General features: G+C 46.7%; 1 protein-coding gene across 1 annotated transcript in view; it reads left to right on the top strand.

Moving 5' to 3' along the window:
- LOC311220782 (secretory carrier-associated membrane protein 1-like) overlaps positions 1-27428 on the top strand; it is a gene marked incomplete at its 3' end in the record, with an annotated part of 130916 nt that overhangs the window by 53831 nt on the left and 49657 nt on the right. Inside the window, exon 2 of the mRNA XM_084304364.1 lies at positions 18101-18178. Within this exon, the coding sequence (XP_084160490.1) occupies positions 18101-18178 (78 nt within the window). The remainder of the gene's footprint in view (positions 1-18100; positions 18179-27428) is intronic.

The following is a 27428-nucleotide window of genomic DNA, read 5'->3' as shown; positions in this document are numbered from 1 at the left end:
TGGATAGTTGGCTGAATATGAGCCAGCAGTGTGCTCAGGTGGCCAAGAAGGCCAACAGCATCCTGGCTTGCATAAGAAACAGTGTGGCCAGCAGGGCCACGGAGGTGATCGTCCCCCTGTACTCGGCTCTGGTGAGGCCGCACCTCCAGAACTGTGTTCAGTTTTGGGCCCCTCACTACAAGAAGGACATCAAGGTGCTTGAGCGAGTCCAGAGAAGGGCGACGAAGCTGGTGAGAGGTCTGGAGAACAAGTCCTATGAGGAGCGGCTGAGGGAGCTGGGCTTGTTCAGCCTGGAGAAAAGGAGGCTCAGGGGCGACCTTATTGCTCTCTACAGATACCTTAAAGGAGGCTGTAGCGAGGTGGGGGTTGGTCTGTTCTCCCACGTGCCTGGTGACAGGACGAGGGGGAATGGGCTAAAGTTGCGCCAGGGAAGGTTTAGGTTGGATATTAGGAAGAACTTCTTTACCGAAAGGGTTGTTAGACATTGGAACAGGCTGCCCAGGGAAGTGGTAGATTCACCATCCCTGGAAGTCTTTAAAAGACGTTTAGATGTAGAGCTTAGGGATATGGTTTAGTGGAGGATTTGTTAGTGTTAGGTCAGAGGTTGGACTCGATGATCTTGAGGTCTCTTCCAACCTAGAAATTCTGTGATTCTGTGATTCTGTAATTGCTTCAAAACATTTATGAACATAATTTGTCAAATGTATGCTAACAAATTTACTTAAATACATACATTTAAAAAAAAAACTGAAAAACAAACATTTAACGTCCTAAGACACATTCACAATGAAATTTCTCCATCATTTATGGTTTTTATCTCTAACACAAGAGGACACAAGTCTGAAAATCTGCATATATTAAGCTATCACAGAGCACAGAAAATATATGAAGAAGTTATCACGGATTTGGGGTAGGAGGTTTAAAGAAATTAATCTTTCGGCAGTATCGTAGAATAAATGGCACAGAAACTATAGTAATGCTGAGTCGAACTGGAGCAAACAATTTGTGAATAGCATATGCCAACAGAAATGTGCCTGTACCAGCAGCCCTTTTAGTTTGTAGTGATGATTCACTGAAACCAAGTTTGAAGAGAACTGCAGTCATATCCACACCACTTGACACAGCCAGGTAGGAGATTCCTAGAGATACTGATGAAATTCCAACGTGGAATGAAACCCCTACAGCACCACATTCTTTGAAAACTTTTTTCAGCTGCTGGGATTTATTGAGTTTCTTGTTTTCACTGCTGAGATCTGTGGCTGCCCTTTCAGGGGATCCACCCACATCCTTGGCCGAGCTGCCGGCGGTAGCCCGCAGCGCCAGCAGAGGGGCCGGCGGGCTGAGGTGGGGGCGCGAGGGGGGCGGCCCGGGGGGGGTGGTGAGCAGCAGCGGCGGCAGCGGCGGGCGGCGGCGAGCGGGGGGGCGCTCAAACCTGAGAAACACAGCAGCCGGCGGCGGGGCAGGTGCGCGAGTGCTCGGAGGTGACAGCGGGGGTGCAGGTGGCGCTGGACCCTGCGTTAGCATTGCATTTCGACCATTGGGTCGCACCTGCACCGGGAAAGCCATTCCAACCGGATCCCCATCCTTTAGCGTTTCCCAGCACACTTGCTCCCATCGTTCCCGCGGGTCGAAAGCTCGGGCCCCCAGGGAGACAAGGTGGGAACCGAGGGGGTCAGCGGGGAGGGGCTCTGCGGTGGCGGTCCGTGGCCCTCTTCCTTGTCATCCCCCAGGTCTATCAACTTGCACTGCTCTGGTGACCTTGCAGGCTCTGATCTCGGTTCAGCTGCTGTTATTGCCTGGGCAGCAGTGTTCTCTACTTCCTTTTCTGCCTGCCACGATCTTAAAGTCTCAGTCGCCAGCCACCACAGTCATCACCTCAGCAGCATTAGTATCCCCACTGGACGCTGCTTCCTACGCACTGTCCACGTCCCCAAATCTGTCATACAATTGGTTAGAGACCCTCAGATGCGCCTTGACCTAGCCAGCAATTGGGCACTGCCCAAAGCTCATCTTTAACACTGTAGCCAATTTACTTTATCTCAACCTTGCTCAAGTTTTTGTTTCTACTGTTTGTTTCCTCATTATCTCTAATTCAGGGACGTGTGAAACAGCACGAAGCCACCTGCAAATTCCTTTCCCACACTATTCCAGGGAGACTTTACCCTCATGGCTTTCTTGATTGCAGCACAGGTCTCACACTCATGGGTAACCTGTGTAACGGCCTCAGCGGTCAGGTCCACCCCTCGATCACAAGCCCATCTGTATGTGGCATCCCTCCCTAGATGTCCTAATATTTCATGGTCTTATCAAGCTACAAGCTGCTCACCCCTACATCCCCAGTCTAGGTCCACCTGAGCTACTTCAATTTTCAAAGCTCGATCCACTTTGTCATTGTTCTGATGTTCTTCAGTAGCGCGACTCTTGGGCATGTGGGCATCTACATGACATACATGACATACAGCCAGGTTTTCTACCCGGGCATCAATAGCTTGCCACAGGGTAGCAGCCCAGATAGGTTTACCTCTTCGCTACCAGTTGCTCTGTTTCCATTGCCGCAGCCACTCCCACAGAGTAATTGCCACCATCCATGAGTCATTGTAGAGATACAGTACTGGCCATTTTTCTCTTTCAGCAATTTCTAGGGCCGGTTGTATGGCTTTCACTTCTGCATACTGACTCGACTCACCTCCCCCTTCCATGGCTTCCACAACTCATTGTGTGGGACTCCACACGGCAGCTTTCCATTTCCGATGGCTCCCTACCACATGGCAGGATCCGTCAGTAAACAACACATACTGATTTCTGTCTTCTGGCAACTCATTATATGGTGGTGCCTCTTCAGCACAGGTTACCTCTTCTGTCAGCACTCCAAAATCTCTGCCCTCCAGCCAGTCCATAATCTCTTCCAGGATTCATGGTCGGTTGGATTTCCCCATTCGAGCCCACTGTTTAATTAACGCTATCCACTTACTCCACATAGAATGAGTCACATGGTGTGTAGTGGGGATTTTCCCTTTGAACATCCAATGTAACACAGGTAGCTGTGGGGCCAAGAGGAGTTGTGCTTCTGTACCCACAACTTCTGAAGCAGCTCGAACACCCTCATATGCCGTGAGTATCTCTTTTTCAGTTGGGGTGTAATTGGCTTCTGATCCTCGATAGCCCCGGCTCCAGAATCCCAGAGGTCGACCTCGAGTTTCTCCTGGGGTCTTCTGCCAGAGGCTCCAGGTGAGGCCATGCTCCCCAGCTGCAGGGTACAGTATGTTAGGCACAGCTGGTCTGGTACGGACAGGCCCAAGGGCTACTGCACGAGCTATTTCTTGTTTGATTTGTTCAAAGGCCTGTTGCTCGGGGCCCCACTCAAAAGAGTTCCTCTTTCGAGTCACTCGATACAGAGGACTCACAAGCTGACTATAGCCTGGAACATGCATTCTCCAGAATCCCACAAGGCCTAGGAAAGCTTGTGTTTCTTTTTTGCCAGTTGGCGGAGACATAACCATTATTTTGGTGATCAAATTCATCGGAATGTCGTGACGTCCATCCTGACATTTTATCCCCAAGAACTGGATTTCCTGTGCAGGTCCCTTGACCTTATTCTGTTTAATGGCAAAACCAGCTTTCAGGAGAATTTGGATTATTTTCTTCCCTTTCTCAAAAACTTCTGCTGTGTTACCACATACGATGGTATCATCGATGTACTGCAGGTGTTCAGGAGCGTCCCCCTGTTCCAGTGTTGTCTGGATCAGTCCATGGCAAATTATAGGGCTCTGTTTCCACCCCTGGGGCAGTCAATTCCAGGTGTACTGAATACCACTCGAAGTGAAAGCAAACTGTAGCCTGCATGCTGCCACCAAAGGGATGGAGAAAAATGCATCAGCAATATCGATTTTAGCATACCACTTAGCTGCCTTTTACTCTAGTTCATACTGGAGTTCTAGCATGTTCGGCACTGCAGTACTCAGTGATGTGACTTCATTCAGGCCTCGATAGTCCACCGGTAGCCTCCACTCACCAGTAGACTTTCGCACTGGCCACATGGGACTACTAAAGGGTGAGCTAGTCTTGCTGATCACTCCTTGGCTCTCCAGATGATGAACTAACTCATGGATAGGAATCAGGGAGTCTTGGTTGGTGCGATATTGCCACCGGTGCACAGTTGTAGTCGCAATTGGCACTTGCTGTTCTTCAATCCTCAGCAATCCTACAGCAGAAGGGTCTTGTGAGAGACCAGGCAGGGTAGACAGCTGCTTAATCTTCTCTGTGTTCAAGGCAGCTATGCCAAAAGCCCACCAGTACCCTTTTGGATCCTTGAAGTACCCTTTCTTGAGGTAGTCTATGCCGAGGATGCACAGAGCCTCTGGGCCAGTCACGATGGGGTGCTTTTGCCACTCATTCCCAGTTAGACTCACTTCAGCTTCCAATACGGTTAGCTCTTGGGATCCCCCTGTCACTCCAGAGATACAGGTGAGTTCTGTCCCTTGGTAGCCTCATGGCATTAAGGCACACTGTGCGCCAGTGTCCACTGAAGCTTTATATTTCTGCGGTTCCGGTGTGCCAGGCCGTCGAATCCACACAGTCCAGTAAATCCGTTTGTCCCTCTCCTCTACCTGGCCAGAGGCAGGGCCCCACTGGCCCTGGTTGGAGCATCTGTCAATTAATTCTTCCAAACGTGAAGCAGAGGTCTCTTTGTCAGGGTCAGGAGTAATACTAGCCCTTCTACTGCCTCTGGGGGACTGCCCAATGGAAACTGGGGCAGCAATACTCCTAGGGGCCTCTTTTCTTGCTGCTGTATCTTTCCACAGTTCACTTACCCCAGGAGCTAGGGCTAAGGTCGGTTCACCCTCCCACTTCCTCATATCTTCCCCATAGTCATGTAAATAAAACCACAAGGTACCCTGTGGTGTGTATCCCGGATTCTCCCTTGCTTGAGGTGGAGAATTCTGGCACTTAATGGCTGAAAGATTCTTCCATCTAGGTGAGGAGGAAGTTATGTGTTCTTCTAACCGTTGGGACAGTCTTTCCAAGGCTAAAATGCAAGCCTGTACTGGGGCAGAGAGATTTTCTTCATATTTATGAAGCTGGTTGGACACAGTATCCACTGTTGGCCCCATCTCCTCATCCCAATGCATTGCTGCCAGTGTGCTGGCATGTGATGAAGGTGCAGCCCGTACAAACTTCCGCCACATGGATGTTGTGCACTGGACTTCATTGGGATCTTGAGGTGTCTGGGCATTGTCCAAATCACTATAAATCATCTCCCGCACAGCTAATTCCCGCAGATGCTGGAGACCTTTCTCCATAGTGGTCCACTTGCCTACTTGATATACAATATCTTCCTTCTGGGGGATACCTTTCTTTCACAGCTGCCAGGAGTCACCTCCAGAGGCTGAGAACCTGTGCTCCTCTCCCAAATACTCTGTCAATGACCCTTTCTCTAGAGAGGGATCCCAGCTGCTTGGCTTCACTGCCTTCTAATTGTTGGCTATTGGCCCCAGCATCCCAGAATTGAAGCAGCCAGGTGAGGATGTGTTCACCTGGGCGCCGACCATAATCCTTTCGTATTTCTCACAACTCACTCAAGGATAGAGATCGAGTAGATTCTGATTCCTTTATGATTTCCATCTCTTCTCCCTGATGTTGTTGTGATGCTGCTACTTTAGAGGTGCCTGCCTTTTCCTCTTCTCCCTCCTTCTTAGGAGAGGCTTCTTCCCTTACTAAACGAGCTGACTTCCATTTCCATTGTTTTGTCTTGACTGTAGGGGCAACTGATACCATAGATGGTTGGTCCTCTGGGGTGGTCACAGTGTGTGCTATCTTGTCATCAAATTCAGAAACTTCCCTATCCCCTTGAGGGTGCTGGGCAGTGTTAATTGACATTTGATAGGTGTAAGCCAGACCTCAGCAGAGTGCAGCAAGCTGGTGGAGTTCTCTGGTATTGCCAGGGTCAGGGCATACGTCTTTCAAACATTCTACCAGTTTTTTTGGATTTTGCACTTGTTCAGGGGTGAAGTTAAGTACCATCGGAGGAGAAAACCGTGACAGGTACCCAGGTACCTACCTATATCCCCCCACACACCTTGCCACCCATAACTACTTGGTGCAGGTTCTTGGATGATATTCTTAATAAATTGTTTGACCTTAGGGAGGAAGACAAACACTAGAACTAGGAGGATAACATCCGACCAAGGGTATCCAAAATACTCAAAGGCTGCTGCAATTAGCCCAGAGGGAGAGAAGAAGAAGGCACCACCCCTGATATTATTCACAAATTGACTGCTAGGGGAGAAAAAGAAGGCGGTGTAATTCTTAATATTTCCAAAAAGATAATCTCCAGGAGACCAGAATGATAACAATGCAGGGCCCAAGTACCAGACGAAACTGAAGGCCAGCATGTTACAGCACAGCATGATAAAGAAACCAAACACAGTTGGCTTCAACACAGTTTGGCTTCAACACGTTCTCCAATCAGATATAGAGGAAAAAAGAGAACAGAGAATGGACTACATACATCAAAGCCACATAGAAAAATATTAACAGCAAACTGAACATTGTGACTAGCAAGTATGTTAGTTGTAAATACTTTAATCAATTCTACTGTTATCTCAACCCTCGAGCCCCATGTTGGGCACCAAAAAGTACTGTAGTTGTTTTACTCGTGTGGGCAGCTGAGCTCCACCACAACCGCTCTCTCACTCCCCCCCCCCCCCCCTCCTCAAAGAGGAAGGGGGAGAAAATACAACACAAAGAGCTTGAGGTTTGAGATGAGAATAATTTAATTAAAGGGAAAGGGAATGGGGAGAAAAAGAAACAAAAGAAACAACAAGGCTGTGCGGAAGCACAGAGAGAAAGGAAAAAAAAAAGTTATTCTCTACTTCCCATCAACGAGCGATATTCGGCCATGTCCTGGGAAGCAGGGCCTCAAAACGCATAGCGGTTGTTCAGGAGGACAGCCCCCTCCCCCACAAGAGATCCCCTTTTTATTGCTGAGTGTGACATCAGGCGTTATGGAATATCCCTTTGGTTGGTGTAGATCAGCTGCCCAGGCAATGTCCCCTCCCCATCACTTGCCCACCCCCAGCCTGCTGGCTCTTGGGGTCTTGGAAGGAGTCCTGATGCTGTGCCAGCACTATGCAGCAATAGACACAACACTGGAGTGATATCAGTGCTGTTCCAGCTATGAGTGCAGAGCACAGCACTGTGTGGGCTGCTGCAGGGAAAGGTGACTCCATCCCAGACAGACTCAACACAGATAAGGACAGGGAGATCACTCAACAATTACCATCATGGGCAAAACAGACTCAGCATAGGGAGATTAATGAAATTTATTACCTATTACTAACAAGCTAGAGCAGTGAGAAACTAAAACAAAACAAACTTAAAATGTCTTCCCCTCATTCACCCTCTGCTACGTCCTCTCTCCAAGCGGCACAGGGGAACGGGGAATGGGGGTTGCAGTCAGTCCATAATGCTTGGTCTCTGCTACTCCTTCATGGTCACTCTCTTCCCCTGCTCCAACATGGGATTCCTCCCACAGGATACAGTCCTTCCTGAACTGATCCTGCATGAGCTTCCCACAGGAACTGCTTCAAATTGGGGTCTGTACCCCGGGGTCCATCCATCAGGAGCAAACTGCTCCAACCTGGGTCCCACATGGGCCGCGGCCTCCTTCAAGTCAGATCCATCTGCTCCACCGTGGGCTCCTCCATGGGATGCTGTGTGGAAATCTGTTCCAACATGGTACAGCATGGGCTGCAGGGGGACAGCCTACTTCACCATGGTCCTCTCCACAGGCTGCAGGGGAATTTATGCTCTGGTGCCTGGAGCACCTCTTCCCCCTCCTTCTTCACTGACCTTGTTGTCTGCAGGTCTGTTTCTCATTCCTCACTCTCCCAGCTGCTGTTGCACAGCAGTTATTTTCCCTTTATTAAATATGCTCTCACATAGGCACAAACAACATTGCTTATTGGCTTGGCTCTGGGCAGCAGCAGGTCTCTTTGTAGCTGGCTGAAACTGGCCCTTATCAAACATGGGGCAGTTTCTGGAGTCTTCTCACAGAGGCCACCCCTGCAGCCCCCTGCTATCAAAACCTTGCCATGTGTATCCAATACAGTCGCTCTTTGTATGTATTGCCCTCTAGACACTTTACCATCTTTGTTGTTCTCATACTGGCTAAGGGACCCCTTTGGATGTTCTCTAATAGTTTTATGACTTATATTCTGATGCCCAAAACTGCACACAGTACTTGAGGTGAGATTTCACCAGCATAGAGTAGAGTAGAGTAGAGTAGAGTAGAGTAGAGTAGAGTAGAGTAGAGTAATGAATAGAATCGAATCGAATCGAATCGAATCGAATAGAATAGAATAGAATAGTTCAGTTGAAAAGGACCTGCAAAGATCATCAAGTCCAACTGCCTGACCTTTTCAGGGCTAACCAAAAGTTAAAGCATATTTTTAAGGGCATTATCCAAATGCCTCTTGAATACTGACAGACATGGAGCATCAACCATCTCTCTAGGAAGCCTGTTTCAGTGTTTGACCACCCTCTCAGTAAAGATTTTTTTCCTAATGTCCAGTCTGAACCTCCCCTGGCACAGCTTTGTGCCATTCCCGTGGTCCCATCACTGAAGTAGAGATCTGCACCTCCCTTTCCACTTTTCTGCTCAGGAATTTTGTAGCACAATGAGGTTGCCTCTTAGCCTTCTTTTCTCCAGACTGTATGTGAAATGTGTTCATCTGATTCGTGTCAACATGGAACAATGCTAGGGCCGCATGATGAAATGTGACCTTCTGTCTTACATACCCATGTATAACCACAAGTCTAAGAGAATCAGAGAGGTAAATGTATATAGTTCTTGTATCTTGCAAAAGAATGGTCTAGCAGTTTGTGTCAATAGAGGGTTTGAAGGGTAAACCTTGAAACTCGGGTCTCGGGGATAAGAGAACAAAGAAGTTTCCAAAACTGCTGACTTTTGCATGGGACAATTCTCTGATATCTGGGATAAGAGAACAAAGGGGTTTCAAAATAACTGCTAACTATCGCATGAGGCACTGCACAGGTCTCTGATATCCGGCTAAGAGATGAGCAAATAAGGAGAAGGGGGGAAGATGAAGAACGACCGAAAGGCAAAGCCTGGAAGGAAGGCTATGAGCCTTCCTTCATGAGCGACCCCCCAGAGGGACCACTGGAGACCGATAGGCATGCGTCCATGGGATGGTTTGGATCCCGGGAAACTAATTATAATAACCCTGCCTTTTCCAAAAAGTGGTGTGGAATATGTATTAGCCTAGGAGCATAAAAGCCAGCCACCTGACGTAATAGGTGTGCGTCTTGGTGGAACAGAGACTCCCGGCACACCCAGCGCTGTTTGCTTACCTCTATTAGTTTAATAAATTGTAAAACTTTGATTGCAATCCTATTTGGGACTCAGCCTTTTATTACAATTGGGGGCTCGTTCAGGAGGGCTTTGGTTTCTGAATTTTGATTTGATCTAGGATAGGCACCCCACCATTTGGTGGCTCCTGTTCGAGTCAGGTCAGGACACCATCAGAACCTGAATAAAGGCAAGCAAAGATTTTTTTTTTTTTTTTTATGAGCTCCCTTGCTGGCTGCAGCACTATATTTTGCCCGTAATTCTGCATGCAAAGATCCGAACGAAGATGACAGAGTTGTAAGTATTTAAGGCGTATACCGTTCGGTTGGGTGGGATTTGGTTGCCTGTGTGTGTAAGACTGTGACTGGGACGGAACTCAGTTCCAAAGCGAGTGTGGAGGTCTTCTAATCGCGGTTCCAATCTCCCGCAAGGGACTTGGCCGGTGAAGGACCGAAGCAATTCCTATAGGATTCGTGGGTGGGTGAGAGGTCCTAAACCCCCTGCAAGACACTCTTACTAAGGTAACCAAGGGCTGTGGGAATTGCCATAGTAAAATTCCTAGATAGGTCAGAGAAAATCGAAGACCAGGGACCAGGGACCAGAAGAAAGGGAGCAAATTACCAGACCTATCACCAGAAAGTCCATTAGGAATAATGATTAGAAATTGGAGCGATAGAGGCCCCAGAGAAGGAAAGAGTAAATTAAATATGGTCCAGTATTGTATGATAGAATGACCAAAAGAACCCTTAAGACCCCATGTATTTTGGCCGATATTTGGGTCCATGGAGGGCTGTGTCTGTCAGGCTTTGAACATTCCTGTTAATAGTAGAATACCTGTGGATCCAGAAGAGAGCAAGTATGTTGCACCTGAAACATGGAATTAGAAATCAGAGAGCGATTAAGAATGAATATGTGCTACATTTGCGACGTACTGTGTCTGTGCTGCGCTTAGACCTCTAGATAACAGGAGCCCCTCAGATCCCAAGAACCAGATCAAAACAACCTTATGGCCCAGATTGTGACCAAGGGCTCAGAGAGCATGCACAAAGAGATGAGGTGAAAAGTTCAACCCTGATGAAGACATCTTACTTCATACCCACAACCCTCAGAGGCCACCACCACAAGGCACCGCACAAGTGCAGACAAGGAATTTATGGAAATGACCTCTTGTAGCTAATTTTAATACTAAGCGGGGACAGGTTATGCATATGCATAGGTGTACTGGGAAGCTTCATGCATATGTAACTCTTTACTGCATATAACCAAAGCAAGTTGCCAAGTTAGGCGTGCACGACTTTGGTGGGACTACCCCCCCGTGCTGCCCAGCGCTGAATAAACATACCTACTTTACAATCTTACTGATTGTGGAGTCAGCTTTCTGTGAGTCATGTTGGCGAACCAGGCAGGAGACACTCTGCTCGGCTGTGGGATTGGCGCCCCTAGGTGCACCCCGAGTATTTTGCTTGGAGGGGACTCCACTCTTAGCTGCTCACCACAGGAGCAGACAAAGACCTCCTGAAGCTGCGGACAAGCAGTATGTTTTACAGTACAGGAAAATCCTGTAAGTCATACGCGTGTCCAGGGCAGCTGGTAAATCGTGCAGAGACGTCTGGCGTGTAGCATAGTCCTCATAAGGGAAGAGGGTACCCTACAGGATGACCGATAGAGCGGTCAAGGGGGATTTGCTGACCGATAGAGCAGCCGCTAGTGATCTTGGGAGCAGATCGAGCAAATCCGAGGTTACCGCTGCATCCCAGTTTTGGGAGCCAGGACGGACCTGCTAATGACTGTATAAGAAGCAGGAGAAGGGTAAGCAGGCCTCTTACAATTGTGACAAGGTTACCTGGGTAATATTTTCAGCTGCTGGAGGGATACTAACTGGAGTGTTAATAATTGTATGTCTTATTCTTAAATGTCCAGGTATTTTGTGTTGAAAGTATTTGTGTAAGGGTATGGGTTTGAAACAAAGTGGAATAAGTCACTCCACGAAGAACACAGTCAGAGACAATACTTATTTGGTTGGTTATCGTTCTAAATAATATTCTTGTGGTATGAATGAAATGTGCCAGAGGCCTCTCTGTGTCATTGTGTGATTGTGCTGTGTGAGTGAGACGCAACATCACTGTGAAGCGAGTGTGGAGTTCCAATCCGTGGTTCCGTATTCTCCATGAGGGGAGTGGGCCGGAGACGAATGAAGCGCATGACAGATCAAAAGGAAGTGCTGTTTTATCCAAGAGTTGACTAGTGGTGACCAATATATGGGCCTGGCAGTGTATCTTGTGATCCTACTGTTACTCTTAAATGCTTTGAGTGTGTGATATATGGCATAATAATTAGTGTCAAGAAAATGGTTGAAATTAATAAAGAAGGGAGAGATGTGGGAGTGTGGCCATGGGGGTCGGCAAGCCCCATGGTTGATGATCAGACTCTTAACGATGAGGCCATCAGGAATGTAAAAGTGTTTAGAGGGAACAAAGAAGGATTCAGGAGATGCCATGCAGTCTTGGGTTGCTTGTTCTCCAGCCATTAAGGCATGGAAGTTTCTGGGTATTTACTGTTGTTATATGCAAAGTTGTTTGACCAATTAAAAGTTGTTTTGAAAAGAACCGCTGTGGGGAGAAGGGTATAAGAGGGGATCCTGTCCTCAAGAAGAAAAAAAGGCAACACGATGAAGTCATGTCATTGTTATAAATGAAGTCTCAACTCAATCTGAATTTAGTAATATTCATAAAAGAATATTTATAAAAGGAATAAAAGCTATAAAAGGTATAAAAGCTATCAAAGGTATAAAAGGCAAGTAAACATTGCTGGGTGTGCGGGGAGTCTACGCTCCACCAACACGCACACACAAACATCAAACATTCTAAATATATAGAATATTGCTTTACATACTAAACGCGAGTATGGCTATACATATGTACAATCAGAAAAGGTAACAAACAATCCTTTATTTTCCATGACTTAACAGTCATTTTCCATTCCTTTTCTTGACTACAAACAAGTCTCCATTTTCCCTTCCATTTGAACAATATGTCTCACTTTAAGTTGTCAAGCAACTCGGTCTTCAGGCCTTATGTATCCCGTTCTTCCTGGATCGAAGAAAAGCATATCCATCTCCTTTTCAAGGCCAATAGGCCTGGGTCAAAAGGCACGTTCGGGTCAATAGGGGGCATAACAGCAAAATCCTTCAATGGCTGTAGCAGCAGAGGGGCCGATGGCGTAGCAGTCGGATCAGTAAAGGAGCCTGCAGCTCCCTCACTGTCTGGAAAATGACATGTTTCTGACTGTGGTCCCACAGGGCTCTTTAAGGCCTCAGAGACTGCTCGCCAGGTGCCGAGCAATCCCACTGCAACCTTGTCGGTTTTAGTTGCAGAGTCCCACACCTTGACCTCAGTTTGGTTCCATTTTTCAGACTCATAAACAGTCCAATTGTTAATAAAGAGAATAAGCTGTAAGGTTACCAGGACAGTCTTTGTTTCTAAGGACGTATGATTCCCCATAATGCACAACTGCTTACCAGTGAGAGGCAGTTGTGTGCACAGGTCCGCTTCTCTCAGCTCGAGCTTCTCTCCAGCTCCAGTGCGCCTATTTCCAGTGACTTTCAGTACAAGCTTCTCTGAGCAGATTGCTGAGTTTGGCCGAACCTATCTTCATGAGGCAATCAAAGTGCCTGTTCCCGTCCTGGTCTCCATTCTGCCAGCCTGTTCCTCTTCACTCCTTTTTCCTGCTTCTTTATTGATGTAACTTCATCATGTTGCCTTTTTTATCTTGAGGGCAGGCTCCCCTCTTATACCCTTCTCTCCACAGCAGTTCTTTTCAAAACAACTTTTCATTGGTCAAACAACTTTGAATGTAACAACAACAGAAAACACTTGGCAACTTCCATGCCCTAATGGCTGGAGAACAAGAGAACCAGCTGGAGAACAAGAAACCGGAGACTGCATGGAGTCTCCTGAATCACCCTTCTTTGTTCCCTCTAACCTCTTTTATATTCCTGATGGCCTCGTCGTTGAGAGTCTAATGCTATCTCAACCATGGGGCTTTCCAACCCCCATGGACACATTCCCAAATCTCCCCCTTCTTTATTAATATCAACTATTTTCTCGACACGAATTACCACTCCATATATAACGCCTGGAATCCTCAAAGAGGTTCCGAATCCCTGGCCGAATCCCTGGAAGCTTCAAATAAGTTCCGAATCTCTGGAACCCTTAAAGAGGTTCCAAATCGCTGGCTGTGCCTGTGTCTAGAGGTGTCTTGCAAGTGGTTAACCCACCCACGAATTCTTAGCTTCAGAACTAAATTCCGTCTCAGTTACACCCTTACATACAGTCACACAATCGAATTCCACCCAACCAAACGGTATCTTCGTTCGGGTCTTTGCGCGCAGAATTACAGGTCACAAAAGAAGACCTCTTGGTTTCTTACTTGCCTCTTATGTTCGAAATCTTGTTGGACTCTAACACTGCTATCGGCAAGGGCCACTCCCTTTACCGGTCACAGATCCAAAGTCCAAGAAGATCACGTCGGGGTCACCAATTTGTTATAAATGAGGTCTCAACTCAATCGGAATTTTGTAATATTTATCTTGCTTTAAGGCTTTTGCTGTTATGCCCCCTGGTGACCTGGACGTGCCTTTTGACCCAGGCCCTATTGGCCTTGAAAAGGAGATGGATATGTTTTTCTTCATTCTGGGAAGAATAGGATACATAAGGCCCGAAGGCTGAGTTGCTTGACAACTTAAAGCAAGACATATTGTTCCCACAACTAGCCCTGGAATTCTCTGGTGTTTGTAATCAGGAAAATGAATGGAAAAAGGAAACTGTTAAGTCATGGAAGATAAGGGAGCACTTCAACGAGGATTACCAATTCCAACTATGCTCCCCCAGACACGGACCTTAATAGTGATAGACTTAAAGGATTGTTTGTTCTGATTGTACATATGTATAGGCGTACATATGTATGGGCGTACTCGTGTTTAGTATGTAAAAGCAATGTTCTGTATATTTAGAAAGTTTGATGTTCGTGTGTGTGTGTTGGTAGAGCATAGACTCCCCGCGCACCCAGCACTGTTTACTTGCCTTTTATAAATATTACTAAATTCAGATTGAGTTGAGACTTCATTTATAACATTCTTCTACAGTGGGCATTTCTTCATTCTCCCAGTCCTGGCCTTTGCCTTGTGTGACTTGGGTGGTGTGACTAGAGCACTTGTTGGTGAAGACTGAGGCTGTTTATGAAAACATTGAAGAGGACCAGTCCTAAAATGGAGCCCTGGGGAACTCCACTAGTGACTGGCTGCCAGCCTGATATAACACTTTGAGCCAGACCTGTCATCTAATTGTTCACCCACTGTATTATGTATTAATCTAGCTGCATGCTAAACATTTTGTGCAGGAGGAAATGAGCTTGGCAAAGGAAGCAAAGAATAACAGGGAGGGATTCTATAGGTAAATTGCTCAGAAAAGAAAAGCCAAGGAGAGTGCACCCCCTCTGGTGGATGGGAAGGGTGAACTGGTAACTACAGACATGGAGAAGGCTGAGGTACTCAACAACTTCTTTGCTTCAGTCTTCACTGGCAGTTAGGCTTCCCAAGTCTTTCATTTCCCTGAACCCGTAGATGGAGGCTGGGGGAGTGTGGTGGTTTTACTCAGGTGGGCAGCCGAGCTCCACCACAACCACTCTCTCACTCCCCCTCTCCTCAAAGAGGAAGGGGGAGAAAATACAACACAGAGAACTTGAGGTTTGAGATGAGAAAGGTTTAATTAAAGGGAAAGGGAATGGGGAGGAAAAACAGAAACAAAAGAAACAAGCAGTCCACGCGGAAGCACAGAGAGAGAGAAAAAAAAAATTATTCTCTACTTCCCATCTGTAGTGGGTTTACGTGGCAAGGTTTTGGTAGCAGGGGGCCATAGGGGTGGTTTCTGTGAGAAAGATCTAGAAGCTGCCCCATGTTTGGGAAGGGCCCCATTGTTTTCCAGAGCTGAGCCAATAAGCGATGTTGTTTTGCGCCTCTGTGAGAGCATATTTAAGACAGGGAAAAAAACGCTGCGCCACACAGCAGCCGGGAGAGTCAAGGGAGTGAGAAAGCCTTGCAGGTGTCAAGGTCAGTGTAGAAGGAGGGGGAGAGGTGCTCCAGGCACCGGAGCAGAAGTCCCCTGCGGCCTGTGGTGAGGACCATGGTGAAGCAGGATGTCCCCCTGCAGCCCATGGAGTACCACGGTGGAGCAGGGTTCCACGCTGCAGCCCGTGGAGGAGACCACGGTGGAGCAGGTGGCCCTGCACTGACGGAGGCTGCCGCCTGTGGAAGACCCCTGCCAGAGAAGATTCTGGGCCGGACCTGTAGCCCGTGGAGAGGAGACCACGCAGGAGCAGGTGACCTGGCAGGAGCTGCTGCCTGTGGGGGAGCCAGGTTGGAGCAGTTTTCTCCTGAGGGATGGACCCCGTGGTATGGACCCTTATCTGGAGCAGTTCTGGAAGAGCTGCTGCCTGTGGGAAGCCCACGATGGATCAGTTCATCAGGGACTGCATCCCGTGGGTGGGACCCCACAGCACAGGGGACGAGAGTGACCGAGAAGGAGCGGCAGAGAAGAAGTGCTGTAGACTGACCATAACCCCCATTCCCCCGTTCCCCTGCGCTGCTCGGGGGGAGGAGGTAGAAGAGGGTGGATGGGGGGGAAGGTGCTTTTGTTTTTTTTTTTTCCTTTGTTTTCTCACTTCTCTAGCTTGTTAGTAATAGGCAATAAATCTTACTATCTCCTTATGCCGAGTCTGTTTTGCCCGTTACAATAATTATTGTGTGATTTTCTCGTCCTTATCTTAACCCTTGAGCCCTTTTCACATATTTTCTCCCCATTCCTCTTTGAGGAGGGGGAGTGAGAGAGCGGCTGTGGTGGAGCTCGGCTGCCCACTCGAGTGGAACCACGACACCATCAACGAGCGGTGTTCGGCCACGTCCTGGGAAGCAGGGCCTCAAAATGCATAGTGGTTGTTCAGGAGGAACAGCCCCCTTCCCCACGAGAGCCCCCCTTTTTATTGCTGAGTGTGACATCATGTGTTATGGAATATCCCTTTGGTTGGTTTAGGTCAGCTGCCCTGGCAATATGCCTTCCCCATCACTTGCCCACCCCCAACCTGCTGGCTCTTGGGGTCTTGGAAGGAGTCCTGATGCTGTGCCAGCACTATGCAGCAATAGACGCAACACTGGAGTGATATCAGTGCTGTTCCAGCTACGAGTGCAGAGTACAGCACTGTGCGGGCTGCTGCAGGGAAAAGGTGACTCCAGCTCAGACCAACACAGGGAGCAAAGTCCCACCCACTGTAAGAGAAGAGCAGGTTCGAGACCACCTGATGAACCTAAACACATACAAGTCTATGGGCCCTGATGACATGCATCCCAGGGTCCTGAAGGAAGTCCATAGTGGCTGGAAAAAGCGAAACTTTGCTCCCATTTTTAAAAAGGGTAGAAAGGAGGACCAGGGAAACTACAGACTGGTGAGCCTCACCTATGTATCAATGACATAGACAGTTGGATCAAGTGCACCCTCAGCAGATTTGCAGATGACATGAAGTTGAGTAGTGTGGTTGATAGAAGAGAAGGAAGGGATGCCAGCCCTACTAACTACCGTGCAGAAATCCTTTTTCCCTCCTCTGAGAAAGGTACATCTCATCAGCCTCTGTGAGAAGAGTCTATGTTTGATAAGGGCCAGTTTCAGCCAGCTACAAAGGGACCTGCTGCTGCCCAGAGCCAAGCCAATAAGCAATGTTGTTTGTGTCTATGTGAGCTCATATTTAAGAAAGGGAAAAAAAATGTTGTGCAACAGCAGCTGGGAGAGTAATGAGTGGGAAACAGCCCTGCAGACAACAAGGTCAGTGAACAAGGAGGGAGAGGAGGTACAGCCCATGGTGTACCATGGTGGAACAGATTTCCACGCTGCAGCCCATGGAGAGCCCCTGCTGGAGCAGACTCCAGTCTGGACCTGTAGCCTGTGGAGAGGAGCCCATGCTGGAGTAGTTTGGTCCTGACAGATGGAGCCTGCGGTATGGACCGGTATTTGGAGCAGTTCTTGAAGAGCTCCTTCCTGGGGGAAGCCCACGTAAGACCAGTTTGGGAAAGACTGCATCCTGTGGGAGAGGCTCCATCCTGGAGCAGGGGAAGAGAGTGACCGTGAAGGAGCAGTAGAGACTAAGTGTTATGAACTGACCATAACCCACATTCCCTGCTCTGCTCAGGGGGAGGACATAGAAGAGGGTAGATGGGGGGAAAGTGTTTTTAGTTTTTTTTTTTTTTTTCTTGTCTCTCTGTGCTCTAGCTTGTTAGTAATAGGTAATAAATTTCATTAATCTTCCTATGCTGAGTCTGTTTTGTCCATGATGATAATTGTTGAATGATCTCCCTGTCCTTATCCCTACCCTTGAGCCCTTTGTATCATATTTTCTCCCGCTTTCCCTTTGAGGAGGGGGAGTGAGAGAGTGGTTGTGGTGCAGCTCAGCTGCCCAGATAAGTAAAACCACCACAGTAGACCATTCCACGGTCAAGAAACTGGTGTCAATTCTGCCATTGACACCAGCCTTGGAGCCACGTATTGATCCCTTTTTTTTTTTTTATCAATTTCCTTTCAATATTGTACCCTTGTATTCGAAGGATAGAGGAAAGTAAGCGTTGATTTGTTGCTTCTATACATGTGCATACATTTACAGAACTGTTTTTTTTTTTTTTTTTTTTTCTAGGATCCTTCTGTTACACAAGTGACAAGAAATGTTCTTCCAGGACTAGATGAGTACAATCCATTCTCTGATTCAAGAATAGTAAGCACATTTATTTCTTAAGTATGCTGTTAATCTTTTTAGGTGTGGGGTATTGTTTTCAGAGGTTGGGACTGATGTTGTAAAATACGTGAAGGGTTAGCTAAAAAGGCTAGATAATCCCATAAAGTATTTGGAGGATGCAGTGGGTAGGTTGACTTAAGTGGCTCCCTGAAAGGGGCAGGGGGAGCAAAACAGAACTGAATTTTTCACCTGTTCAGTAAGACTTCTGGTAGTCTGTTCTTTACACTTTTTTAAATTTTCTATTCTTTAAAGCATGTTAATGTAGCATACTTCCTCAGTGTCTTGCTTTTGACTTCAATTTCACTTTGGAATGTCCTGTTCAGAGTAACAAAAACATTGAATTCAAGTAACAGTCCACAGGCTATGAATACTTGTGGTGTACTAAAAGGAATAATTTGTCTGAGAAACACAGTCAGGTTTTGCCTCTGTTTTGTGTAGTTTTAATTTACATTGTGCTCATTTGAGTTAAAAAATACAGGGAATAGAATAGGAAATAGCTGCTGTAACAGCATTTCTCAGTGGTTACTTTTAATATTGAAGATCTTGTACAAGATCTGCAAAATGTATGGATGATTACTGTTTGTCAGTATAATTTATAAACATTCAAATAGTATATTTTTCAAACGTAGGCTTATATTGGGGTATTCCATACCATCTGACGTCATGCTGAACAATATATAGGGGTGGCTAGCCAGGGTGGGGGGACCAGCTGCTCAGGGATAGGCTGGGCATCCATCAGCAGGTGGTGAGCAATTGCATTGTGCATCGCTTGTTTGTACACATTATTATTATTAGTAGTATCATTATTATTATTATCATTTTCTTTTATTTTCTGTCCTAATAAACTGTTTTTATCTCAATCCAGAGGCTTTCATTTCTTTCTAATTCTCTGTCTCATCCTAGAGAGGGAGGGGGGAGGGTGAGCTAACAGCTGTGTGATGCTTAGCTGCTGGCTGGGTTAAACCACAACAGTCCTTTTGGTGCCCAACATGGGGTGCGAAGGGTTTTGATAATGACAGATCTGACCAGAGTGTGTTAAACCAAAATTGGTATAAGTATTCAATTTGCTTAATAGTTGCTAGTCACAGTGTTGATTGCTTTGATCTCAGGTCTGCTGTGCCTGTTTTCCAAATTGAGTTATATGGAATATTACTTACTGTATGTGCTCCCAGTCGTGCTGTTTATCCTTTCCGGGTGCTGGTTGAAGATTATTATTTTACTGTGCGGTGTAACACTGGCTTATGATATGATAAAATTGCTGGTTATGAGACTAACCTTGTATTTGTACTCAGCACTGTCATCGACTGTACTTCAGAAACCATATCTCAGAAACTGTTAACAATTACACCTTTTACCCTTTTATCTTGAGGGAGACAATCTATGGAGGGGACGAGGGAGATATTTTTTCCCACTTGTTCACTCTCCCTTTTTCCTTCACCCCCCTCTTCTCCTCCGGGCTAGTTACGATATTTCTTCAAGATTTTGAATATCCTTGGGATGTTCACACCAGCATGTTGTTATTGTTATGTCTCCTGAATGCGCTTCAGGTTTTGTTTAAGATCAAACAACTACTTAGGAATGCCATCCAGAGATTTGTCCTGAGGCAGGACAGTTGTGAGTGTCAGGGAGTGTGGGAGGATATGGGCAGGTTTCTAGAGCAGTGGACACCTCCAGTGCTTTGGAAATTCACCCCTGAACAACTGCAAAATCCTAAAAAACTGGTAGAATGCTTGAAAAAGGGGTGTCATCACTCTGGCAATACCAGAGATACACAAATCACTGCAACGTCCTGGGGTCTGGCCTATGCCTATCGAGCTGAAATCGATGCCACTATAACCCTAGTGACAGACCCTGTGGCCCAACGGTCACTCTAACCCCTGCAGCCACTCCAGCCTCTGCAGCCACTCCAATCCCTGCGACCACTCCAGCCACTGCGGTCACTCCAACCCTTGTGTCGGACCCATCGGTCGTTCCAACCCCTGTGAGGGGCCCTGCGGCTCTTCCAACCCCTGTGACAGGCCTTTCGGCTGGGTCAGGGAAGTAGACTGTAGCAGTGCAAGTTGCCCCTGTAACCAAGATGAAACAATGGATGAGGAAGTCAGGTCATTTAGAAAGAAGAGGAACTCCTACTCAGACAGGGGAAGAAAAAGATGATGAGATAGGCTATTCTGCAGTGGCTGGGCCAAAACAGAAACGAGAAGAGGAAGATATCATAAGATCATCAATAACTATTTGAGGCCTATCCCAGCATGAGCTATGAGTTATACAAAAGGATTTTGGTTGTTGTCCAGGTGAGCACCTTTCACCTGACTGCTCCGGTGCTGGGATACCAGAGTGAATAGTCTAGAATTAGAGGGCAGGGAAGCCAGGCAGTTGGGATCCCTTTCTAGGGACACAGACATTGACAAAGCAATTGGAAATGGAGCACAAATCTTCACCCTCTGGAGGCGTTTCCTGTCAGACGTGAAGGAAAGGTATCCCTTCAAGGAAGATCTTGGATGTCATCAGGAAAATGGACCACCATGGAGAAGGGAATTAGCCATGTTGGAGGTGATTTATGATGACCTAGACAACAAACAGCTATCTAAAGATCCGAATGAAGTCAAGTGTACATGACCCATGTGGCAGAAGTTTGTACAGAGTGAACCGTCATCATATGCCAGCTCATTGGCCGTAATGGCCTCGAAAGACCATGAGGAACCCACAGCGGATGAACTGGCTAAACAACTCCAGCAGTACGAAGAAAGTCTCTCCTCTTCACTACAGACCTGCGTCTTGGTTGTGGAAAATCTCTTTCAAGAGTTACAACAAGTAAAGAGAATACTTTGGAGAAACTTTCTGAAATTTCAAACCAACTTAGAGAGAATTTATCTTCCTCCCCACCTTTACGAACCAGTCTCTCAGCTATTAGGATTAAGTGTCCTTCTGGTCAAGGAAGACGATATAGTGGGTACACACCCCGTGCCACCCTGTGGTTTTACGAGACCATGGAGAGGACATGAGAAAATGGGATGGAAAATCTACCGCAACCCTAGAGGCACAGATTTCACAGATTTCACAGAATTTTCTAGGTTGGAAGAGACCTCAAGGTCATCGAGTCCAACCTCCAACCTAACGCTAACAGCCCTCCACTAAACCATATCCCTAAGCTCTACATCTAAACGCACGTGAGGTTTTTTTTTTTGCACGTGAGTTGCAAAAGAAAACAATTGGGAAAAAGGGATTCTCTGAAAAGTTTGCTGCTCCAACTTCCAGCAGGCAGTCCTTTAAACACAGAAACGAAGAAAATTCTGACCAGGATTAGGGGGGCCCTGCCTCCAGCCAGGGGGAAGAAAGGGACAATCAAGTTTATTGGACTGTGTTGATTCGATGGCCTGGTACGTCAGACGCACAGAAGTATAAGGCTTTAGTAGACACCAGTGCACAATGTACTCTAATGCCATCGAGCTATAAAGGGCCAGAGCCCATCTGTATTTGTGGAGTGACGGGGGGATCTCAGCAGTTGACTGTATTGGAGGCTGAAGTGAGTCTGACTGGGAATGAGTGGCAAAAGCACTACATTGTGACTGGCCCGGATGCTCCATGTATCCTTGGCATAGACTTAGAAGAGGATATTTCAAGGATGCAAAAGGGTTCTGGTGGGCTTTTGGCATACATGTAGCTTCCTTAGAGACAGAGGGCATTAAACAATTGTCTACCTTGCCCAGTCTCTCAGAGGACCCTTCTGTTGTGGGGTTGCTGAGGGTCGAAGAACAGCAAGTGCCAATTGCTACCACAACTGTGCACCGGCGGCAATATCGCACTAACCGAGACTCCCTGATTCCCATCCATAAGCTAATTCGTCAATTGGAGAGCCAAGGAGTGATCAGCAAGACTCATTCACCTTTCAATAGTCCCATATGGCCAGTGCGAAAGTCTAATGGCGAGTGGAGACTAACAGTGGACTATCGTGGCCTGAACGAAGTCATGCCACTGTTGAGTACTGCCGTGCTGGACATGCTAGAACTCCACTATGAACTGGAATCGAAAGCAGCCAAGTTGTACGCCACAACTGATATTGCTAATGGATTTTTATACATCTCTTTAGCAGCAGAGTGCAGGCCAGTTTGCTTTTACTTGGAGGAGTGTCCAGTACACTGGGAATCAACTGCCCCAGGGGTGGAAAAACAGCCCTACCATTTGCCATGGACTGATCCAGTCTGCGCTGGAACAGAGAGGACACTCCTGAACACCTGCAGTATATCAGTGACATTGTAGTGTGGGGTGACACAGCAAAGAAAGTTTTTGTGAAAGGGAAGAAAATAGCCTAAATCCTTTTGAAGGCTGGTTTTGCCATTAAATTAAGATACGGTCAAAGGACTTTCACAGGAGATCTGGTTTTTATGAATAAAATGGCAAGATGGATGTCATCAAATCCGAATGGATGTGATCAACAAAATAACAGCTATGTCTCCACCAACTAGCAAAAAAGGAAACACAAACTTTCTTAAGTTTCATGGGGTTCTGGAGAATGCACATTGCAAATTACAGTCTGATTTTAAGCTGGCTCTACCAAGTAACCTGTAAGAAGAATGATTTCGAATGGAGACCCGAGGAATGATAAGATTTTGAACAAATTAAAGGGGAGATAGTTCATGCAGTAGCCCTTGGGCCAGTCCGAACAGGAACAGATGTAAAGAATGTGCTCTACACCGCAGCCGGGGAGAATGGCCCCACCTGGAGCCTCTGGCAGAAAGAACCTGGGGAAACTCGAGGTCGACCCCTGGGGTTTTGGAGTCGGGGATACAGAAGATCTGAGGCCCGCTACACTCCAACTGAAAAAGAGATATTGGCAGCATATGAAGGAGTTCAATCTGCTTCGGAGATGGTCGGTACTGAAGCACAGCTTCTCCTGGCACCCTGTCTGCCAGTACTAGGCTGGATGTTCAAGGGAAGGGTCCCCTCTACACATCATGCAACTGATGCTACCTGGAGCAAGTGGGTTGCACTGATTACTCAGCGGGCTCGAATAGGAAACCCCAGTCACCCAAGAATCTTGGAAATTATTATGGACTGGCCAGAAGGCAAATATTTTGGGATATCATCATCAGAGGAGGTGGGTCGTGCTGAAGAAGCCCCACTGTACAACCAGTTATCAGAGAATGAGAAGAAATATGACCTGTTCACTGATGGGTCCTGTCGTATTGTGGGGAAGCATCGGAGATGGAAGGCTGCTGTATGGAGTCCTACACGACGAGTTGCAGAAGCTGCTGAGGGAGAAAGTGAATCGAGTCAGTTTGCAGAAGTGAAGGCCATCCAGCTGGCTTTAGATATTGCTGAATGAGAAAAGTGGCCAGTTCTCTATCTCTACACTGATTCAGGGCAAATGCCCTGTGGGGGTGGTTACAGCAATGGAAGCAGAGCAACTGGCAGGGCAGGGGCAAACCCATCTGGGCTGCTGCATTGTTGCAAGATATTGCTGCCTGGGTGGAGAACCTGGCTGTAAAGGTACGCCACGTAGATGCTCATGAGCCCAAGAATCGGGCTACTGAACAACATCAAAACAACCAGCAGGTGGATCAGGCTGCTAAGATTGAAGTGGCTCAGGTGGACCTGCACTGGCAACATAAAGGTGAATTATCTGTAGCTCGATGGGCCCATGACACCTCAGGCCATCAAGGTAGAGATGCAACATAGAGATGGGCGCGTGATCAAGGGGTGGACCTGACCATAGACACTATAGCACAGGTTATTCATGATTGTGAAACGTGCTGCAAACAAGCAAGCCAAGTGGTTAAAGCCTCTTTGGTATGGAGGACGATGGCTGCGGGGGGGGGGGCGTTCTTTTGCTCCCTGTCCCAGACTTCCACTTCAGGAGGCTGAGTACCCTGTGGATAACTGGTTGTCCTGGTTTCAGTTAGGACAGAGTTAATTTTCTTCCTAGTAGCTGGTAGAATGCTATGTTTTGGCTTAGGATGAGAAGAGCGCTGATAACACACCGATGTTTTAATTGTTGCAGAGCAGTGCTTACACGAAGCCAAGGACGTCTCAGCTTCTTGCTCTGTCCTGCCAACGGGCAGGCTGGGGGTGCAGCAAGAGCTGGGAGGGGACGGACCCAGGACAGCTGACCCAAACTGGCCAAACGGGTATTCCATACCATCTGACATCATGCTAAACAATATATAGGGGTGGCTAGCCGGGGGAGGGGGGCTGGACTGCTCAGGGTTAGGCTGGGCATCGGTCAGCGGGTGGTGAGCAATTGTATTCTGCATTGCTTGTTTCGCACACATTATTATTAATAGTACTATAATAATAATAATAATAATTATTATTATTATTATCCTGTCTTAATAAACTGTCTTTATCTCAACTCACGGGCTTCACTTTCCCATTTCTCTCCCCCATCCCAGAGAGGGAGGGGGGAGGGTGAGCGAACGGCTGTGTGGTGTTTAGCTGCCGGCCGGGTTAAACCATGACACTGGTCTGGCTAGTAAAGACAGATATAAAGAAGGCATTAAAATTTCAGCCTTTTCCTCAGTAGTCCTGTTTCATTGGCTCATTTTACGGCACGCAGGGACAGCCTGCTCCCGCAATTTTAAGTCTTCCTTCGTGAAGAGCGTACAGGCTTCCTGCCCTTCAGGACTGACTCCCAAGGGACCTCCCTACCAGTGTCCTGAACAGTTCAAAGTCTGAAGCCTCTCTGGTACGGTGGACAATGGCTGAAATATAAATATAGGGAGGCTTGGCAGATTGAGTATACTCACACTCTCTCAAACCCGCAACGGCAAGTGCCACGTACTTCCAATGGTGGAAGCAACCACCAGATAGCTGGAAACATATCCTGTGCCCCATGTCACCGCCCGGAACACTATCCTGGGCCTTGAAAAGCAAGTCTTATGTCGACAGGGCACCGCAGAAAGAATTGAATCAGACAAATGGGACCCATTTCTGAAAAAAACTTATAGACACTTGGGCCAAAGAACATGGTATTGAGTGTGTATATCACATCCCCTATCATGCACCAGCCTGTGGGAAAATCAAGCAATATAATGGACTGTTAAAGACTACACTGAAGGAGTGTGTGTTGGGACATTCAAACATTGGGATACACATTTGGCAAAGGCCACCTGGTTAGTCAATGCTAGGGGATCTGTCAACCAAACTAGCCCTGCCCAATCAAATCTTTTACCTACTATAGAAAGGGATTAAGATCATGTAGTACACAGAAAGAACATGCTGGGGAAGACAGTTTGGGTTATTACTGCCTCAGACAAAGGCAAATCCATCCATGGGATTGCTTTAGCTCAAGGACTTTAGTACATTTAGTGGGTAAAGCGGAAGGAAAGTCCAATGTGTACCTCAAGGAGATTTGATTTTTGGTGGGAATTGTCCATGATTTGAGTTTTATCATGTAATTGCTATAGAATACTATATGTCATCACTACTACTGTTGCTATATATTGCCATATCAATGGTATTACTGTAAGAATGACCCAGATTAATAAAAAATGAATTTTGACAGAACCGGGCAAGCGCAGTGGTGATGGAACCGTAGCTGGCTTCAGCATGCAACAATCCAACACCACACACAATCTCTCCTGCCCTGAAGGACTGCGATGACATATGTAGCCCAAAGTCATATACTAAATAAACTCAACAGACTTTTTAGAGGGATGGCCCATAGACTAAGGGAATGGTATCTGTGTTTATATATCAAAGACAGGAAAGGTGGTGGATATTAATTGGCATGTATTGGAAAGCGTGGGACCTGAGCATGATGTAGAGGGTATGGTATAAGGGGTGGATATTGTCCTAGTTTCAGCTGGGACAGAGTTAATTTTCTTCCTATTAGCTGGTGTGGTGCTGTGTTTTGGATTTAGGATGAGAAGAATGCTGATAACACAGTGATGTTTTAATTGTTGCTAAGGTGTGCTACACTGAGTCGAGGACTTTTCAGTTTTTCATATCTCCCTCTCAGCAAGGAGACTGAGTGCACAAGAAGCTGGGAGGGGACAGAATCGGGACAGCTGACCCAAACTGGCCAAAAGGATATTACATACCATATGACATCATGCTGAACAATAAAAATGAGGGGAGTTGGCTTGGGGGGAGAGTGCTGTTCAGGGTATGACTGGGCATTGGTCAGCATGTGGTCAGCAATTGTATTGTACATCACTTGTTTTGTATGATGTATTTTCTTTTATCATGATGATTATTATTTTCCATTCATTTTCTATGCTATTAAACTGTCTTTATCTCAACACATGAGTTTTTAACCTTTTTTTTTTTTTTTTCGATTCCGTCCCTCATCCCGCAGTGGGGGGAGTGAGTGAACGGCTGCATGGTGCTTAGCTGCCTTCTGGGTTAAACCATGACATACTTTCCACAGATTGAACTGGCCATGTGACCATCCAGCTTCACCCACTTCTTTCCCGGCCTTTTCGCAAGACTGGTTGCCTGTTTTCCAGTGCCTCCACACACAGAGCACACAGAACCCGAGAGTGTCGTGGCTCAGAAACCCTGTCAGACACCCCCTGGGACCTCAGGAGCCTCACACTCTTCTCAGCACCCAGCAACCAACTGCTGCTGCTGCTGCCTTCTCTGCTGTTCTTAATCTATAGGAGGTAGTTTATAATACTTGTGGCTGTTGTACATGGAATTATGATCTTTGAGTAACAGCCTGGAAAAATAAACACATTAAAACAATATTCAACTCTCACCATTAAGGACAGATTGGAAAACTTATACTTCATTCCCCAGTATACACACTATGAAGGTAAGTCATTATGAAAACACAGTAGTGTACAAAAACATGCATGGTTCCTTCAGTGCTTAATAAAGAAATGCTACTATATTACAATAACTGTCTCTATCCTGTGAGGACAATGGCAGGAATACAACGTCTATGGGGATTTCATTCTTAATATAGCAGAAATCCTAGAGTGATAATCAACAAACATTTATACGTGAGAAGAATACAGAAATGCTGTCTGGATGTGCACTGATGGGATCAGGAAAGCCAAGGAACTGACAGAAGTAAACTTGGTGGGGGATGCAAAGAATAACAAGAAGGGGTTCTACAGGTACATTGTCCAGAAAAGAAAGACTAAGGAGAGCGTACCGTGTCTGACAAATGAAGACAGAGAACTGGTAACAACAGATGTGGAGAAGGCAGAGGTACTTAAAAACTTCTTTGCTTCGGTCTTCACTAATCTTCAGGCTTCCCACATCTCTCGAGTCCTTGAACCTC

Source organism: Netta rufina, assembly GCF_964035555.1.
Source record: "Netta rufina genome assembly, chromosome: W".
NCBI lineage: Eukaryota > Metazoa > Chordata > Aves > Anseriformes > Anatidae > Netta > Netta rufina.
Note: the sequence above shows the minus strand (reverse complement) of the source record. Positions and strands in the feature narration are given on the sequence as shown.